This window comes from Gopherus flavomarginatus, chromosome 2, assembly GCF_025201925.1.
Source record: "Gopherus flavomarginatus isolate rGopFla2 chromosome 2, rGopFla2.mat.asm, whole genome shotgun sequence".
Lineage (NCBI taxonomy): Eukaryota > Metazoa > Chordata > Testudines > Testudinidae > Gopherus > Gopherus flavomarginatus.
In genome coordinates, this window is record NC_066618.1 from 8,766,048 (window position 1) to 8,786,797 (window position 20,750).

Sequence of the window (20,750 nt, forward strand, 5' to 3'; positions counted from 1 at the left end):
TAAGATTAAAAAAGGGATTGGATACTTAACATAGATATCAAAAATATCCACAGTTATAATTAGGTTAAAAATTGGTGGAACAGACATTAAACCAATCTCGGACTATTATAAATCACGAGCAGACCTAAAGTTGGGAATGCAGGGGCACAGATTACAGTAGGGTTATTACATCTTGTTGTATTTGGTCCTGGCCACTGTCAGAGACAAGATTCTGGATTAGACTGACTTTAGGTTAATCCAGTATCACAATCCCTATGTATCCTTTTGTAGTAATTTTCATGGAGCTGGTTGGAAGATGTTGGGTGTTGTTCTTCCCACTCTTCACAGGAGTGTTGCAACTCACTTCATGTCTGCCCAGTCCCCACCCATCTTATCTCCATAGAAGGCTGTTCTTGGGAAGAGGGAGGAAAAGGTGACAAGGAGGCAGATGACATCCCATCCATCCATCTTCTCTCCTTCCCACTGCCCTGGAAACATTCTAGAAACCAAAAACAATGCTTCATGCATCAAGGCTGAAATCTACACACGGGGGCCAGGATCCTGGTGCTTTAACACATGCTAGTTATTCAAATATGTGTTTACTGTCAAAGATATAATAGAAAATAATACTTAGCTTCTCATCTGCAAGGAACATTATTGCATTAATTCTTGGCGGGTGAGGAAGCTTCCTTTTCTCCCCCTCCTATATTTATAATATGTTACTGTTAAAGAAATCAGAAGGTAAACTTTTGTGTGTTTTCTCTTTATTGGTTGTTTTTTCTGCTAAAAATAGGATCATATCTGTCTGGGTTTTATTTTTCAGGGCACAGATAAATCTGTCTTACTCTGGCAATGGCCCAGATATGTTTGGGTTAGTGTCAAGCATCCTAGAGGAGCCAAACAAGCCAGAACCAGTTACAGATTGGTAAGTTTATACTGAAAACTTGCATGCTGTTGTATGTCTTACATTTTAAAGTTTTATTTATTTTACGTAACAGTAGACATTTGAAAAGACAGCTTATGTGTTGTCTGACATAGTATTGAGTTTTAAGATATCATTTAAATAAGCTATCATCAAATTAAATTTGAAACATCTGTTACTAGTACTTATTTGGAATAAACTAACGTAGAAAGGCAGTCTTCTGTTCATCCTTCTACCAGCAGATGGCAACTGGAAAGAGAAACTGATGTCTTAGGTTCTTTAGTTTTATTAAGAGGATTAATGGAGGTATGACTGTGGATATAGCTGAAGGTAGAGATAGCTAATAATTCAGAACATTTTGAAATATATTTGTATTTCTAGATACTATAAAAATCTTAGGATTTTGAATTGATTGAGCGTTGCAGCTAAATCGTTTTGAGTAACTGGCCTCCAAATGAAGAATTTTGCAGTAGCATAGACAGCCTTTTTCACTCAACTAAGACAAATGTGGAAGGTTTTATAGAAGTTTTAACTATTGTAGAAGTGGAAAAAGGGATAAAGGGAATTTGGACGCAGATATCTTAGTTTTCAACTGAACAGAGCAAGAGTCAAGCTAACTCTAATTCTAATAACGCGAGACTTTAAGGGAGGGCCTGGGCGAGTGGGGAAAACTGTAAGAGATGCTGTTTGACCTTGTGTTAGATAAGAATGGAACACAGACTGCAGCAGGAACTATTGAGAAAAGTAAGATATCAGGAAGGAATATGTATAAACAAGATGTAGCTGTTGATCATTATTATATTCAACAAAAGATATAAATGCTTGCCCTAATTGTTTATCTGGCAGAGACCTCCTGTCCATGCGCGCACTCCACCTTGCAATTGCTTGAGAATAAACTGTCTCTGATGTTGCAAACAACCCAAGAGTGAAGACTGCGTTTTCTTCCACACTATATATGCACAAGGCTATTAAAAAAAAACATTATACTACTTTCCGCATTTGTTTTAGTTGAGTAGAAAAGGCATCGTACCAAATGCTATGGCAGAATTCTTCAGTTGGAGGCCAGTTACTCAAAATGATTTAGCTGCAATGATCAATCAGTATAAAATCCTAAGATTTTTATAATATCTAGACATACAAATACATGTTTTGAGTTGTTTATATATTTCCAGGATTTGTGAATGATAATATCTAAGAAAACACAAAATAACCCAAATAGTAGCCAGTCCTGCAAATCAGTATTTTTTTCTTTAATAAACTTAAAAGGATAACATCAGAAATAAAACATTAGTGTTGTATCACTTCCCACATCACCCATCTGTCTTGTCTTTTTAGACTGTAAACTATTTGGGAGTGGGGACCAGATTTATGTTCTGCAAGGTGCCTAGCATACTTTTGGGTCCTGACTAAATAATACTTTGATGAAGTTTGCTAGTGGGATCAATACAAATCATATTGTAGTAACATAAAAGTTAAATTTCTACCATTGTTGTTTTCCAAATGCAAAAGATATTTATTTGTATGTAACAGAAGAAAATAACATGGCACTTTGAGTGCTAAACTGATGAGATGCTTATTCAAAAGACAATGTCCTTAAAGTTGTGGGAATATGCCAGCAAAGGAGATACTGCCTTTTCTTACTGTCGTGAATTTTGGAGCGTCTTCCTTTATAAAGAGAAGCAATGATATATTGATAATGTATAGTGATAAGAGCCGTCATTTTTATTGTCATCAAGAAGAGCCTATGTTTTGGGTACTGAAAAAGAGAGTTTGTGATGCTTTAGGGTGCACCTCAGACCAGTAAGGAGTTGTGTTACCATGTGCCCTGTAACACTGGGTGCCTTAAATGCTATGCTGCTGTGACTCACAAGCGTGACACCAACAGCCAGCGTACAAGCATGTAGGTCACATCCTGGTTTCCGTTGCCAAATTACTTTTTCGCAGGGTGACCCCAACACACTCCCTGCCCCCACAGTCCCAAATTTCCTGGAACACTCCCAGAAGTTAAGTTCACTGCTTCTTAAAAGACATAGAAAACAGCTCATCAATTTAACTGGGGTTTCACAAACCCTCTGTTTTAATCAAAACACTGAACTGGTTTATTGTGAAAACAAGTTTATTAAACGAAAGGCCATAGTTTTAAGTGATACCAAGTATAAGCAATAAAGAAAGGGTTACAAACAAACAAGTACAAATATAATTTTAAGATTAAAACTTAATTTCTGCAAGTTATAATAGTTTCCTCAGCAGGTTTATCACCTATACTTACTACCCAAGGACTTCAACCGCTTTGGTTGAAGGATCCAACATTCTGTGATCTCTGACCCCTTTAGCTCCTCAAGTGATGGTGCCAAAATGGCTTTTTCTCTCTCCCTATATCTTCCCAAAGTTCATTGGCCCTGCTCAAGAGACAGGAAGACTTCATGGAGATGCAGTTTCCATCCTCCATGGAGATTGGTCATCAGGACAGCAAGTGGGGAAAGATGACTTTGTTGATCTTGCATGTAAATGTGCCTTCATTATCTCTGCCTGACAACCAGGCTGGTCAGACATGCAAATACACATTCCTTTGTCTAAGGCAGACTGGGCTTATGCCTTGCTTGTCAAACTCATTTTAAGAACATAATTCTAGCACATATGAATTCTTTGTACACAAACTGTGCATACATTATGCAAGAATATTAATGATTAATGAGTTTTAAGTTTTCTGATGATTTATTACATGCCATCTTTTGGGTAATTATCATAACAACAGAGTATTAGGTGTACTGAGCGTGTCCGGAGTTGCTGATACAAAGAAGAGAACCATCAATGAGCCACTATCTGAGAGTTTATGCAGAAAATTTGAAAGGCTTTTCTGTGTCTTTTGATACCAAATAGCTTGAGTTAAATTTATACTTTTAAGGCATGTACTTCCTATTTTTACCATGCCTGATCATTTCTAACAAATATATGCTGGGAGGGGAAATTCTGCCCCCACTCTCTTCGTGCCAGACACCTCTCCATGTGGTGGGTGAAGTGAATGCCCCAAGAGTAGGATAACTACATTGTTGCAGCTTTTCTCCATTACTCAACTTCCTTCTGGTACCCAAAAGAACTTCTCACAGAAATGTAATAGTATAGTGCTATATTACACTTCCTCAGATCTCTGCTGCACTGGGGGTCTTAGGGAACAATGTTGATCAGACCTGACGGCATAGCTCCATTGGAACTGTGTGGCAGTTGGCTTGGGGAAGAACTAGAGACCCAGAACCAGTGCAAACATAGAGAGCATGTGAATTTTTTGGAATTGGTAGGATTTGTTGGCAGGCCCTGTAGCCTCCTGTTTGGGTTGCACTCTTTCTTGCACCCAAACATTTGGTGGGGAAATTCCACAAGGAGGATCTGAGTTCCCCCTCCTCCCTGCAAAAATTAGAATGGTGGAGACTATATAGATAACAGTGACTTTATTGACTTCTCTTAGATAGATAGTATTTGGGGAAAAAAAGCAAGATAGCGATTTGTTAATACATTATTTCTCTTGAATTCTTACTCTCCCTATCTTAAAACATAATTAGTTGTCACAGAAGCATGCTAAGAGGGGAGGCCTTCAGACATTTTCAACTATTACAGGATGTATTTGATGGCTTACGAATATTGTTAAACATTGAGCAGGATGATATGTGTATTTAAAACAACGATTAGAAAACCTTATAGCAAGTGATTTAAATGTTTTCTTGCTGGGGGCAAAAACATACTTTTATTGAACAAGGAAAATGTAATTAAAGAAATAAGAATTACTGCAGAACATGGAATCAACTTTGCGGAGGTGTTGTGAGGCTTAATTTTGTTTTAGAATACTATGGAATCTTTCTATGAAAAGTGCTATATAAGTTCAAATGTCAGTACAGAAACTCTTAAAGAATAAATAATTAAGTCTCTGAAGATTATGAAGGGCAAATAGTAGTGATTGAAGCACCATAATGTGACACGTTAAAAGTAGACTAGAAAAAACAATAAAAATAGACTTTAGGAAATAATTATAGGCTGCCAACAGTCTAGTACACTAGTAGTTTTTATCACTAATTTCTGTGACAAAACTGCTTGAAATTTATGTCTTTAGCAAAGGTCTTAGTAGTAGCTTTGCATTTTGAAAAAACACTAAACTCTGAACAAAGCTATAATATAACATAAATGTGTTTGGTCATTCCTAAAAGTGCAATTCTATTTGTTACAGGAATTCTCTGTCGAGATTGTTTCCCCCTATGTGGGCATCTGATATTGGAAACAATGGTGACTTCTCAGGTCTGTCTTCTAAGCACCCTTTACAAAGTAAAGATTTTCCAAACCTGATTGGTACACAGAGCTGTTACCAAGGACACTTGCAAAAGTCACCTGATGTGAAGACTTTACACAGAGGATTTGAAGACCTTCAACTTATAGAGTCTTGGCTTTCTCCTTCTGACCCTTATACTCAGCCATCTGATGATATCTTGAACATTTATCCTGAAAATTCTGCTTTTGAAAATAATGCCATAATTCAGCAAGAAGGATTAGCATTTCAGAATGTACAATTTAAGCAGCATGTGTGCAATTATGATAAGATGAAATTAAATGGAGACTGTGAAAAGAACTGTTCTGATTTTAGTAATTTTTCTTCTCAATGCAGAATTAAAGATGGCACTGGTATTCAGAAAGAGTATTGGGAAACTGACAGAGCAAGAGGAAAGCTTATGAAAAATGACAAACAAGAACAAGCAAAGTATTCCAATGATCTATGTAGTCCACCTGCTAATGGCACGTGGAGCAAAGTATTCCAGGACAACCATTTGTTTTCTAAAAGATATGAAGATTTTACAGCTTCTCATAAATCACAGCCATCTATTCACCCATCGCTATATTTTTTCAATCAACCATTTGCTAAAGAAAATAGTTTTCCTGGAGGAACAAATAGAAACCCACAGGAAACTCACATGCAAAATGGCCATAAAAGCTTCAATTTGGGGGAAACCTGTAATAACACTGAATGTAAGAGCCATGTTAATGCTAAAGAATGTTCTCATAAACCTTCTGAATATCATTTATCGGTAAAAACTGCTTTACAAAATAGAAATTTTCATTCACCTTACCGTGGACATACATGGCTGGATGGTAAAATCGTAAGTTCCACATCTACACCTGATATTGCATATAGGAAGCAAAACCAAGTAGTAACAAGCCCACAGTCCTCTTCAGGGGTTTCAACTATGTCCAGTGGATCTCCCACACATCAGTCTGTAACCCAGCCCTCTTATTACTCGCAGTTGTCACCAGTACCCTATTCAAGGAAAGATGGAAGGTTACAAATCTCAAATAGTGTTTCTAGTAACTTAGGGGTTTCAAATTTCTTTGTAGAAAATCAGAAACAAATTAAACCTATTGGACATTCCCAGCATGATTCATTGACTAATAAAGGTCAGTATCGTAAAATACCCATTAATTTGTCACACAACTGGTTAACACAGCAGAATTCTGCAAGTGATGAGTCTGAAAAGTATCATAGGTTTCGCAAAAAGCAAAACCAAGATAACTGTAATAAAGATGAAAGAAGAGGTAGAAGGAATTGGATACCCCATCCTGGGTATGCAGGACAAAATCAGCAACAGTTCAGCGTGTTCCGAAAGAAGCAAGAACAGAATGGTGGCAACATGTCAGATTTCATCAATCCTTCTTTTCTTCCTTCTTTCCCATTAATGTCTGATTTTAAGCAAAATCCCAATTTTGCTCCATTTAATCTCCATCCATTTCCATCAGCAAACAATTTTGCTTTTCCTCCATCACCAATTCCATTCTCAGAACTTGTTGATCTTTTTCACTATGACGATTTTAACCATTTGAATCCCTTCATTAATGACCTATTTTGTGAGGAATTAAGTGCACCATACTTTGCCTTTCCAACTCCTTTTAACAAGTATAGGCCTCCAAGAAATCGCAGTGGACCTGCTAATGAGCTTCATATTCGATTGGAGGAGTGTTACGAACAGTGGAGAGCTCTGGAGAAGGAGAGGAAAAAGGTAATAATATATATCATAATAGACTTGTATGTAGGATCGTGATTATAAAAGAACAGCTAGGTAGAGTAGAAATTCCTGCATCTTACTGGAGAAAAGGAGCCAGGCTTGCTGCCTTTTTTAAATGTTGTGACTTTCATTCTACTCGAAATATTTTGAGCCCCGTCTGAACACTCTATTTTGAGTATTCATAATTATAAGAAGATACCAAGCAGTGTGAATGTCGTACAATTGTGCATGAGACTGAGGTTCACCTTTCATTTTCCAGCCGTACAGGAGAGGACCACTTGTTCAGCAGTAATTTTCTTGAATTAAATTAAACCCATTAGCAATGGTTGCTTAACCAAGTACCATCAAGCCCTCTTTGGCCAAAGGTCTTATGTTATCTGGTGGCATGGATCCTATTCTTTGGTTCATGTTGTTCAGTGCAAGTTTGGTAGCCAGTAGTTAACACCATCCATGGATCATGGAAGAGGCCGCTGATGTGATTTGATAGCGAAAGCCTGGATGGTTGATAAAGCCAGGGCCTTTATTAGTCCAGCTATTTTTGGATAGTACTCAATTCAGCATGCACTGAGGGATGGCCAAGAGGGTGGTTGTTTATATCCGACTTCAAATGTAAGAGAGATGTCACTCTAAAACATATATTCTTTTCCTTTGTCCCATTTTTATCTGCCCTGTGTTGGGGTTTGCCCAGGCCCATTATCATAGGTGAGGTTGATGTCCATGTGGATGACTTTTCAGGGCTGGTATCTTCTCAAAGCCAATATGTTAAACCTGGGATTATCCTTGGGGTTTTCAAACACAACCACTGCAGCAATTGAGGACATCTCATGCACTTGCTAGTAGTTCCTGAATTTGACTATCTGAGAGCCCTTAACAAGGTGTTATCAGGAGTCAGTTGGGAATTCACATCACTAATTTGGTGTGACAAAGCTAGAGTTTAACCTTCCAAGGACTGTGCAAGTTCCTTCTATTTACTTGGGTCTCTACCCAAGATTGGTTAACATTTTAAAGGTAATTTTATTTGTTACAGTTGTTGATTCTAGATTTATGCTTTAAAGTAGTACTTGGAATTTTTGGAAATACTCTTATTTTTACAGCCAGTTTAAAATTCAATAATGACTTCTTATTGTTTTAAATGCCCCCAGAGACTTGAACAGCAGACACATCTTATGCCTCCATGTAGTAGTGAAAAAATAGAAGAGCTTAGGCTATAGAATGAAATGCCATTCTAAATATTTTAAAAGTGTGTGTTTTCTCTTCAGACTGAAGCTGATCTTGCAAGAAACTTTCCAGGAAAGCGGGTATCTAGCTCAAATAACACTCCTGTTTCCCGACTTCCTGCTAACCCTTCACGAGTGGATCGTTTGATTGTGGACCAGTTACGGGAACAGGCTAGAGTAAGCATACTTACAGTGTGGAATGTTCTGCGGGGATTAGTAACATCAGGTTATATGTTTGTGGGTTTATTATATTTTGTGGAGGATTTTAAAAAAATAATCATTTGGTGTTTGCAATATATTCGTTAGGTGTTCACCTTAATAGGAAAAATGGAAAGGCTTCGCAGTACTCCTGTCCATAAGAATATATCCAAAAGTCTGGAACATCATTTAGAAGCCATTCATGTTACACAAGCGAGACGGAAAGATGAGATTGTTAATGCTGCCAATCCACAGAGACAAGGAGCACCTCGCTATAATAATGAAAAAGGTAAATACTTTTGATTGCTTTGCAGTTCTAAAAATGGTTTTTTTCAATTTGTATTCAATTCAATTTGTAACACATTTTAAATGTTGTAATGGGAACCAGTAGACTTACTCTCTTAAATAAAAACGTTATATGTGTGCCTTTGACTTTAAAAGAGAAAAATCCCTCACTTGTATCAGGTAATTTCTGCATAGACTTTACTCTCTTTTGTGTTATTTATTTTTAGACCCCTTTTTGTCACAAGATATTTTCTAGGGGGAAAAAAAAGTCCTCTTTATTATGTTAAATAATCAGATTCTGTTAAAGACTCTGAATGAATTCCTACTTGTTTCAGTGCATGCTGTTACTTAAGAGGTAGGGGATATGAGGGTTATCACTGTAAAAAGGTAGCCTATGACTGGGAATTGATACCAAACAAATATATCTGCCGAGTAAGCAATCCAGCATCCTTAATCAGGTTGTACTCATTTTAACAAATGGAGCTTCTTCATTAATAGTGATTGAGAGTGGGCTTTCATTCTTTTAAGCTTACACAGTGAAAAATTGCTTGGTCTTACACTGCTCATTAATTGATGTTTTGTCTGTCACAAAACCACTGCAGATTTGGCACAATTGGCAGATTCTGCCGAGGAATAGCAAGCAAGAATGTTTGATGATAGGAATCAAGTTCACTGGTGAATCAAAACCAGACCTCTTAAATTGGGATTCCATTTATCCAATTTGGAGTCCCCTTTCCCCCCCCCCAACAAAAATAAAGAAAGAAAAAGAAAAGTTGGGGTTCTTTGTTTTTGCTTTGTTAAAAAAAAAAATAAAAGAGGGAGGAGGATAACTCTTAATGTAAGATAGGAGCCAAGTATCCTAAGGTTAAGCATATTGTGGGCTAGTACTTTCCCGCTAGCAATGAAAGGAACAGGCTTTACCCCCAAATCTTGGTATTGCAGAGTTGGAGTTCACTGCCAAGAACAGAAGTTGTATTAGGCAGTTAATTGAAAGTAAATAAATTCTACATGGAAAAGTCCGTTTGTCCAGACTCAAAAGTGGAATCCACAGTCACAGTTGAAAAATAAGACCATCCTAATCCTGTGGACTTTTTCCTCTTAAAGATGTCAGACAGACTGGAAAAGATGTCATAAAAAAACCCACATTTGAGCGAGTAGACAGATTCTTGTAGATTTTCACTGCAATTGCCTGTTTGGAGGAACTTATTCCAAACAAGGACAAAAGAATTGGCTTTTTAATGACAAATATCTCTGGCAGTTTTATTCATGCTAGCCCCAATCACATTTCCAGCCAGACCCTTCGTGGGTAGTGCACTATTTAAAAGGCAGCTTTGGCTTCAGCTGTGGGTTATATTTTCAAGCAAGAATTTGCTGCTTTCTTAGTGATGATTGTGATCTTTGTAACCCAAACAAGAATGGCAGAGAATTTCAAGTAGAACCAAGTCTTTGTCTATCTCCACACATATTCTCCAGAAAGACCATACATACTATAAATCTTTCATCTCCTTTCAACTAGTCCAGATGCAATAAGAAAGAACGCTCATCCTATACAGGCAAACTGAATATTAGATCTTACAAGGAGACAAGACAAGAGTTAGTCTTTCAAGTTGTTTTCTCCTTCATGATTTCTTGATTTGTTATGATTATCCACCAAGAATAAGTATCTTACATCAGTGGTTCTCAAACTAGGGCCGCCGCTTGTTCAGGGAAAGCCCCTGGTGGGCCAGGCCAGTTTGTTTACCTGCCGCGTCCACAGGTTCGGCTGATCGCAGCTCCCACTGGCTGCGGTTCGCCGCTCCAGGCCAATGGGGGCTGCAGGAAGTGGTGTGGTCTGAGGGAGGTGTTGGTTTGAAAACCACTGTTTTTCACAGAGCAGTATATCGTGATTGACCATGTTAAATGTTGCAGAAAGAGCCAGGATAAAGTGGAAGGCTGCCGTCCATCCATCTACATCAAGAGAACATCTATCTGTGCCAGTAATACAATTTTTGCTCCATGTTCTTGGCTGAATCCAGATTGCGTACGGCCCAATATCTTGGTTTCAGATCAGTGAGGCTGAAAGTAGTTTATTGCTAGCTTGCTGGAAACCCTAAAGATTTCGTAGTGAATACTAGCCAAGTCCAGTGCATCCAGGGTGTATTTCTTAAGTGTTAGTCTGTCTTATGATTGAAGGACGAAGGGTGGACTTAGTCACTGAGTGAGGCATTGGCTCTCTCTGTCAGGTGAAGCTCCAATTTACTTTTTCAGAACCAAGCAGGAAGGGTAGGTATAGGTCTTGCAGGTTTGGGATTAAATCTCCTTTACGGAGTGCAATAATTCCTTTGTTGTGAATGGGCTGAACTCAATGAATGACAACATGTAAGTTATCACACTATCTTGAAGGAAAGGAAATTGTTAGGACTAAGTTCTCTTTTTCTCCTGCTTTGTACCTCAGCACCATTTGTTACCAACAACCCGTGTTCTGGAGTCTGAATTTATCTCAGAACTTCAGTGCATTGGAAAGCCTAGAATGTAACTAAGGAAATATTGGAAATAAGGTTCTCTAATAACAGGGTGCAATCTTTCCGGAGATTTCTTGGAATTACATTACTATAATACAAAGTGTTGGCTGAATTCAAGAGATTTTTGTCTAATCAATAGATGTCATGGTTGTATATTAGTTCTGTGTGATGTGGTTGCATATTCTTGTCTTTGTAGATGTTCTTGCTCTGGCAGCTGCCATTAAAGAGTTAGCTGTTTCCACACGCAAGGCTCGTACTGCTTTATGGTGTGCACTGCAGATGACTCTACCAAAAACCTCCTTAAGCACTCCAGTGAAACAGGAGGAGGTCGAAAGGGCATTGCAAGAGCTTTGTCCAGGAAACACGAGCACACAAGAAAAAAATAGTGCAGATCCTGAAGACAAGGGAAGCAAAAAAGAAAAACACGAGGAACCCATACAGATTTCTGAATAACTGTGCAGGGGGGGAAGAAAAAGGAAGAAAGTGAATTGCATTGGGCTAAGGAGAACTTTTTTGCTAGGTTATCAGAAAAAATAAGGATGACTCTACTGATCAGTGCTGCAATTTTATTACTGTGATTCTGGTGTTGACAAATATTTCTTGTAATAGTGTTATTGCAGTTTTAATATTGCTGGTATTGCAGTATCTTCTAAGTAAGATAAAGATTTTATTAATAAGGGGAACTGGGCAATAGCTGACCATTTTCTTGACCACTTAGCCAAAGCTATGTATCAGCTGTGACTCAAGCCATGATCTGAGTGGCTAAGCTAATTTTGATTCTTTTCTCCATTTGTTCATTATAAAATTTAGCATACTTTAGAAATGTCATTTTAAAGGATATTTCATAATTATTGGGGTTTTTGCACAATTATGTATTCTTTTAAGTGCCAGAATGATTGCTAAATAATGTAATTGTTTGTACTGTCACTCAACACTGAATAGTCCACACTTCTGCTTTGTTATTGTGACAGGGTGTCAAATCTTTCAGCTAATTACCAAGAGTCTGACTGGAAAAATCAGAGTTTAATGTTAGTTACATGACGTGCTTGTTCAGCCAATGAAAAGTTAACCAGCTGGACTAATCTGAACCAAAAGTTTCCCTCGTATAATCCTTGTGACAAAATTTTTACATAATAAATAAATGAAGAACTAATTTAAGGAATTTTTAGAGTTGCAGTACATTGCATTAAAATACTTATTGGTAGTTAACATAAAATTGTCACTCAGATTTTGAAATTAGATTTACTGATGCCTCATGGTTAAAAACAGCAAAGTATGCACTTAATGAAAAATTACATGGTAATTAATGTTTATGGTACTTTAATTTTCAGAAACATTCCATATTTATTTTAATATTTTGATTAAATGTTTATTTAAAATTCTATTTTAATAATATACAGTTGGGTCTTTTGCCAAACCTTCCTAATAATCAGATTTAATGATTTACTCAGGAACTACGTATATTATATATAAATATACACACAGTACAGTATATAGGGGTTTTTTGAGGGGTAGGGATGTTTGCAAGATATTTACACAAAGCTCACTATACTAGGTTACCAAAGCTGTTTAACTGATTTGTTTTAGCATGAGAAGATTTCATATGTTTAGCTGCTATTACTAGTCTTCATCCGGTGGCTTAGACAATCAGAAGTGTTACGTGTCAATATGAATGTACAGAGTGAGAATTAGAAAACGATGAATAATTCATATTTTCATCTTATCACACTACTTATGAGAATTTTAATGCTTTATCAATCGTGTCTTAAAGTTAGATTGTCTTTCAAAATGTACTAATTTCCGAGTATGTTCTTAGGTGTTAGTATATTGATGAATGGCTTTGGAGAGCAGTTCTTGTTTTAAAAAAGAATTATGTTGAGGGCAGGAGAAAAAGTTCATAGACTTAAAATGTAGATTTATCTGTGTTTCATTATGTTATGATGTTGAATTCGACACTTTGTTGATAAATATATAATTCTGTTTGCATATACATGTACTTGCTAAATATTCCAAACAGTCTGTAATTTTGGACCTGTGAATGTTTCTAGAACATCTGTAGTCTTTTATAGTTCTTTTAGTACCAATATAGTACCAGTGGTAGTACCATTGTTAATGGTAATGAGGTGATGAGTGCATCATTTTGTAAAATAGGAAGTCACTAAAGCCTCATTTTTATCCACTGATTAAACAAAGAAATCATTAGAAGGCAGAATCTTATTAAAAGTATGCTCCACTTTTTCTAAAGAAAATTTAATCAGTTTCAACGGATATTTTTAAGCCTTAGTCTAAAACTAAAAATTGGTAGTGAAGAGAATTATTTTAGTGCTGTGTGAGTGTATTTTCTGTGTGTGTGCGCACAATCTGTTTGCACTAATATCTGAAGGTCAGATGTGTTTTTGTGAAACTATAGTTAGTGGTTTGAAAAATTTTCAGAGTTTACAGTATTTGAATTGTGGATGGAAGTTAAGTTTTTGAGTTATGATTACTATGTTAACAGGAAATAGAATTTGAAATGCATTGATTTCAGAACTTGATTTGCATTTCTGTTTACAGAATAATTGTAGTCTTGCAGGATTGTTCTGTAGTGTTGAATGTATTGGGTATATTAGGTCCTTATTGTATTGTTTGTATGTAAGTTACTGTGAAGGAATGTGATCTTAATCAGTTCATAATATAGTTAATGTGCCTTTAAAAGTTTTATTTTTCAAAAATGGTAAGTAACTGTGTATGCTCACTTCAGCTTTCTATTGCAATTTAATAATACATTTAAAGGGGTTAAATGTAGCTACATTTGACTGTAGCTAACATAGCATATGGTATTAGTTTTTTTTCTTGAATAATATTTGATTGTCCAGTTATGGACTCTTTAACATATAAGGCACCATAGCTGTTGAGAGTTGCCACAAGTCAAATGTATTAATAACAGAGTTTAGTTATGTTGCCTGCAGATGCAACTTGTGCACATTTAATTGTTTTTGACTTGATCTGCCTGTATTCTTAAAATGCGAACTATCTGATGGTCATCTTAGTATGAAAATTTTTCTGCCCATTTCTTGAAATACTTCAACAATTAACATCATTGACATATAAAAACAAAAATCCTTTCAAATATGTCTTTAAATGTAAATGCATTTGAAATTAAGGCTATACAGACATTGTTCGTGGTCCTGCTTCCATTGAAGTCAATAGTTTTGCGAGATACTGACTTCAGTTGGGTTTACTGTTCTAAAGTCTTATACTGTTTAACGTTTTGTATATACAGGCTTTGCAGTTCATGTTGAACATTAGGTACCAAGAAACTCCAGAAACATATGTTTTCCCTAACTTATTGTAAAGTTTTAGAACATAGTAACATCTTGGAGTTAGGAGGAATAGTCTGCTTTCATTTAAAGCTGAGGAATGTACCTTCTGTAAGATGCTTTGGCTGAGTTAAATCAATAGGCTTTTGAGAAATTTGCACCTTGTTTTATCCTGATTTGCCTGGATAGAAATACAGCCTTAACCATGTTAAGATCTTGATTCGTTTCTTGTGCAGTTTTATCTTTCTCAATCACCAGCACTTTTCTGTTTTGTGGAAACTTATAAATAATTACAAAAGGAAAAACTGTATATCTATGAAGTTACTTTTTTATTATAAATTGTTTTACAATTTGCTTTTAAAAAGCACTTTCTTTTTCTTTAGTTTTTTACTTTTTAATAGTGCAACCAAATCTGTCAGTTTTATAGAGTGGTGAGTCATTTTTCTTTATTAGCAATACTACAATTAAAGGTGCAAAAAAAAGGTGCATTATAATGTACTTATTTAGCCTTCATTGTTAGAAGTTGAAAATGTATGGAATAACGTAATTTTGAGCAACTTTTTTAGAATTGGAAAATTGAAACTATAATTCCCCTGCTGCTTATTTGCCAGATAAGCTTTATTAAGGAAATTGTTTGCATATAATATATGAACGCTAACTAATGAGAGCGAGGATAGACCACTGTCAACTTAAAAAAATCAATTCCAGATAAAGGTTGCTTTCCTTTTTTTACTGTACAAAATAAAACTGCTCTAAAACTTGTTTATGCACAGTAATAATTTAATGAACATAGTTTTTTTCCCACAAAATTAGGCTATTTCCGATATATATGGGAAAGTAAGTTTACTTTTATTTTTATGACTGATATACAAAGATTAATAATGTCTATATTTTAATATACTGTTTGGTGTCTGAAGTATATCTTTTACATGTATGTTGATCAATCTCATTTAATTAAAAACAAATTTTACAGTGTTAGTGAAATATTACTGAAGAAGACTATTGTGAGTTAATCCACTTAGTAGACCCAACAGAAATGAGTGAAAGTATACATTTAACTAAAAGAAGCAAGATGTCCGTTAATACTTAATGATTAGTCAATTTAGGCTTATTTCAGTGATTCTGTAAAATAACTGGATATTTAATGAACATTGCAAAAATATCACTTCTACCTCTTGTGTAACACTTAACTTTAAAAAAGGTTGTTTATACTACACAGATTTCTGTTGGGACATACTTTGCTATTTTAGAAAGTTGATGCACCTTAGCTAGTGAATTTGGTGTGCATTTTTTGTTTTCTGTTAGACAACTCCCTTATGTGGAACACCAGGAAGCCTTGCGGTTAGATTGTGTTCACTTGTGTAAAGTAACCTACCATGCTGTGTACACTTACATACAGATTATATTAAGAAAAAGGTACAGTAGAAAGAGATGCTAAGGTTTGTATTACATGTATGAAAGTCACAGATTTATGAGAATCCTGTAAGAAATCATGGCCAGTGTAATTTTCTAGCATTTTTAATGTATGTGATTGTTTCCTTATTTAAATAATCAGTTGTGTTGTATGTACGTGGCTAATAAATAGTTACAGCTATTGTTTTATTCAGTTCAACTCATGTTACTTATTAGCTGTTCTTCTATATATGCGGTGTTTCTTGTTTGTTTGGGGGTTTTTTTGTACTTCACTGAAAAGACCTGTTGTATGTTCTGGACAACACTTACAGTTTTACAAATAATTAAAGTATTTCATATTTTAAGTCACTGATTGTATTATTCCAGTAAATTTATGTGGGATGGTGGGAACATTAGATGTCTATGGGTAATACTTATTTTACATGGGTCAGTGTTAATAAGGAATATCCATTATTCTAGTTTCCAGATGTGAGGTCACACATATGAGGTGCAGAATCTTTCTATACATCAAAACTTAAATGAATTAATAAACTACTAACTGATAATACATGAAAGGAGAAAGTGTTAGTAAATAACCTAAGTAACTTTCACCTCTTTTCCCCCTGTGCAAGTGAGATTTCTGCAAGGGAATTCAATCTTGTTGGATAAGTAGATGTACAACTTAGCTGTCATTATTTCACAAAACATCACACTTCAATTTCTGTTGTGCTAGCACTTAGAAGCCCCAGTCCTGATCAGACCATTGGGCTAAGTGCTTTGCAAACACAGGAAGACATAGGCCTTCACTGAATAACTGACAACCTAAGACCCTGATCCTGCAGTAGAGTGACCTGGTGTTAAGGGGAAAATATCGGGACCGCTGCAGGGGGGACTTTTCTTTTTTTTCACAGTCACCTGTCCAGGAGTTCGGTGTCAATTCGGCAGAGAGCCCTTCAGTCGCGGATGGTCTTCGGCAGTATTTCGGCAGCGGGTAGTAAACCTTGCCGCCAAAGACAGAAGCGCCTGCCGCCAAAATACCACCGAAGACCGTCTGCGACTGAAGGACTCTCCACCGAATTGCCACCAAAGACCAGGAAACAAAATATCAGGACAAATGGTGTCCTGACCATACTCTGGTCGGGACGCGGGACTATCTCCTCAAAATCAGGACAATCACGATTTTATTGGGAGGTCTGGTCACCCTATCCTGCAGTGAGATATGTGCAGGCAGACCCCTGAGCCCACACAGAGCCCCACAAAGTTGGTGGAGCTCTGCACAGTCCCAGGTATGTGTCTGTGTGCATTTTTTAGGTTCAGGCCTAGGATGACAATTGTATTCAAAGGGTAGAGAAGAGGATATAGGCAAACTATGTAGAATATTCTAGATCTATTAAATTACATGTTTCTGTTTCATTTAATTGACTGTGTGATCTTTTCTACTTTCATTTTATATACAATATATAAAAACTTATTTTGTATAGCTTGTGTGACACGTTTTGAGAGTATATTATCAGTTGCAAATCCAAACAATGTAAAATCAATTGAAGAATTCAGACTTTTTTTTTTCCCTCATGGAATGTGGTGCCAAATTACCTCAATCCTCACCCAAAGAAGATTTTAGGATCAGGAACTAAAACTTCCACATTATCTCCTTTCTGGTAACTAAAATAAAATCTTTAATTCAATCTAATCCCTTTCTGTCCCCTGAAGTGGAAGGTTTTGTCAACTCCCCTTTTGTATGAAAAATGTGCTCTGTGACCAGTTGGTTCCCCTGTCTGTTCCAAACAGTGCATGCAGGTTGTAGGATGTCGAAATCTGTCCCTTCCTATGGTGTGGTTTTATTTCCCAGGCAACTCAAAATGATAATCAAAGTCAAGCATAAGCCTTCTCCCCAAGCATGACTACTTACATGTTCCTCTTCAAGGACTGTTAAGCCTACCTCCCAGGTCCTCCTCCCCCAGAGAGACACTCTCACTTCCCTTATATCCATAGGCATCTTCAAGACACCTGCGACAGTGCATCTGCAAAGTGATGTTTTGTATCAGGATCACTGCCTGACTGTTAAAGTGACTTAAAAATTAAAGAATCCACAGTCTTCCAGCATGACTAATTATACAACAGATCACAAATACGTCAGTGGCTAAATTCTGTCCCCTGTTGCTCTCCCCTCCCTGCTTCATGCTCTTCCTTACAGCTCCATAAGGTACCTGAACTGGCTTGGTAGTATGCATGGGAGCCTGTGCACCCTCTGTATTCTGTGGAGCATTTCCCCATGGGACTGCATCCAAGGCTGCATAGACAGATGTGTTGGAGCCTGAGGTGATTACATGCAGCTCCATAAACAGAAATTCCCTCCCTTAGAGGTGAAGCACAGGAGGTACAGAGCCTGATGTGATCCTGAGGCATTATTAGCTGCTGTGTCATGCAAGTGCTTTATATAATAATACTTACCAAGCTGCTTTATGCTTTCAGAGCATTGTACAAACATTAATCCCCAGAATTCACCTCTCCTCATTTTTCTGATTAGAATCATAGACTATTAGGGTTGGAAGGGACCTCAGGAAGTCATCTAGTCCAACCCCCTTCTCAAAGCAGGACCAATCCCCAACTAAATCATCCCAGCCAGGGCTTCATGAAGCCTGACCTTGAAAACCTCTAAGGAAGGAGATTCCGCCACCAGGTAACCCATTCCAGTGCTTCACCACCCTCCTAGTGAAAAAGCTTTTCCTAATATCCAACCTAAACATCCCCCACTGCAACTTGAGACCATTACTCTACCGAGAACAGTCTAGATCCATCCTCTCTGGACCCCCCCTTTCAGGTAGTCCCCCCTCATTCTTCTCTTCTGCAGACTAAACAATCCCAGTTCCCTCAGCCTCTCCTCATAAGTCATGTGCACCAGCCCCCTAATCATTTTTGTTGCCCTCCACTGGACTCTTTCCAATTTTTCCACATCCTTCTTGTAGTGTGGAGTCCAAAACTCGACACTGTACTCCAGATGAGGCCTCACCAATGTCGAATAGAGGGAAATGATCACATCCCTCAATCTAGTGGCAATGCCTCTACTGATAAAGCCCAAAATGCCATTAGCCTTCTTGGCAACAAGGGCACACTGTTGACTTGTATCCAGCTTCTCATCCACTGTAACCCCTAGGATCTTTTCTGCAGAACTGCTGCTTAGCCATTTGGTCCCTAGTCCGTAGCAGTGTATGGGATTCTTCTGTCCTAAGTGCAGGACTCTGCACTTGTCTTGTTGAACCTCATCAGATTTCTTTTGGCCCGATCATCTAATTTGTCTAGGCCCTTCTGTATCCTATCCCTACCCTCTAGCGTATCTACCACTCCTCCCAGTTTAGTGTCAACTGCAAACTTGCTGAGGGTACAATCCACGTCATCCTCCAGATCATTACTGATATTGAACAAAACCGGACCCAGGACCGACCCTTGAGGCACTACGTTTGATACTGGCTGCCAACTAGACATGGAGCCATTGCTCTACCTGTTGAGCATGATGATATAGCCAGTTTTCTTTCCACCTTATAGTCCATTCATCCAATCCATACTTCTTTAACTTGCTGGCAAGAATAGTAGGAAATACTATATTAGGAAATATAGAGGGAGATTAAGGCCAGTTTGGGGCATCTGTGAATGGGGAATGGGCTGAAGGAAGAGACCTGCATCATGCCCTCAGATAATGCAGAGCAGTCGTCAGATGAAAATTCACTAAAGGAATTTATTACTTATTTGTACAGCATCTAGCCCAATGGGTTCTTGGGGTCTTCAGTTGCTCCTGTAATACAAGTGAGATTATGACAGGAAGACTCCATTGAAGCTGCACTGTCAGGGAATGGGAGAGGAGAAATGTCACATCCCAGAGCCTCTGTGAAGATATAAGGTCTGTTAAAATTGCCCTAGTTTTTTGTGGAGATCTGAGGATCTGTAAGGTTTGAGGGGCAGTATTGCATGTTGTTATGGGGGTAAAGCCCAACCACAGACCTGCTCCTCCCCCATAAAACAATTATGAGAAACTCCACCGAAGAAAGTGCTTGCTTATGTCCATTCCATGCCAAGTGTATGTGCACGCCACGTGCACCAGTGCTGGAAGTTTTCCCCCCAGTGGTATCCGTAGGACTGGCTCTAGCGCTCTCTGGAGTTGCGTGCATGTGCTCCGGTATAAGGGGTGCTGCCAGCTCCCCCCCGTTTAGTTCCTTCTTACAGTGATGGTGTTGAAACGTCCTCTTGCTTCAGTAAGCTCTTAAACCAGTGGGTTTTTTTCTCTCACTTAGTGTATCTAGATTAGTTAGTTTTAGTCGTTGGTTAAGTGTAAATAGTAGATAGTCCTGTGGGTCTTAGCGTGCCCCGATCCCCAGGCTTCAAGCCATGCACGTTTTGCAAGAAGCCCATGCCCATGAGTGACCCCCATCAGAGCTGCCTGAAGTGTCTTGGGGAGATAAATGCAGCATCTGTAAAGGGTTCAAAGTGTGCACCAAAAAGTAACAGGAAATTAGACTAAAAGAGCTAGCGATGGAGTCAGTTCTCACACCAGCTTCCAAGTTGGCCCGTTCAGACTCTGTGCCAAGTACATCCGTGTTGGTAAGAAGTGCCTGTCATAAACAGATAGTTAAAGGTTAATAGAACAGGAGTACTTAATGTCTCTTTTGCCTGTAAAGGGTTAACAAGTCCAGTGAGCCTGGCTGTCACCTGACCAGAGGACCAATCAGGGGACAGGATACTTTCAAATCTTGAGGGAGGGAAGTTTTTGCGTGTGCTGTTAGTGTTTGGCTGTTGTTCTCTCTGGGTTCTGAGAGTGACCAGACGTGCAACCAGGTTTCTCTCCAATCTCTCTGATACAGTTTCTTATATGTCCAGAATAGTGAGTACTAGGTAGATAAGGTGAGTTAGGCTTATGTTTGTTTTCT

At 37.7% G+C, this 20,750-nt stretch overlaps 2 protein-coding genes across 2 annotated transcripts in view; both read left to right on the forward strand.

Annotated features, from left to right (window-relative positions):
• The window catches only part of LOC127045933 (meiosis-specific coiled-coil domain-containing protein MEIOC-like), a 32,674-nt gene extending 27,034 nt beyond the window's left edge, over positions 1-5,640 (forward strand). The window contains exons 4-6 of the mRNA XM_050942828.1: positions 803-904; positions 5,118-5,185; positions 5,550-5,640. Of these exons, the coding sequence (XP_050798785.1) occupies positions 803-904; positions 5,118-5,185; positions 5,550-5,617 (238 nt within the window). The 3' untranslated portion in view covers positions 5,618-5,640. The remainder of the gene's footprint in view (positions 1-802; positions 905-5,117; positions 5,186-5,549) is intronic.
• Positions 5,641-5,973: 333 nt separating this feature from the next.
• Positions 5,974-16,196, forward strand: LOC127045927 (meiosis-specific coiled-coil domain-containing protein MEIOC-like). The gene is made up of 5 exons (XM_050942815.1): positions 5,974-6,039; positions 6,837-6,933; positions 8,199-8,333; positions 8,463-8,643; positions 11,337-16,196. Exons 1-5 carry the CDS (start codon positions 6,029-6,031, stop codon positions 11,591-11,593), a joined length of 681 nt encoding a protein of 226 aa, XP_050798772.1. The 5' UTR covers positions 5,974-6,028; the 3' UTR covers positions 11,594-16,196.
• Positions 16,197-20,750: the final 4,554 nt, after the last annotated feature.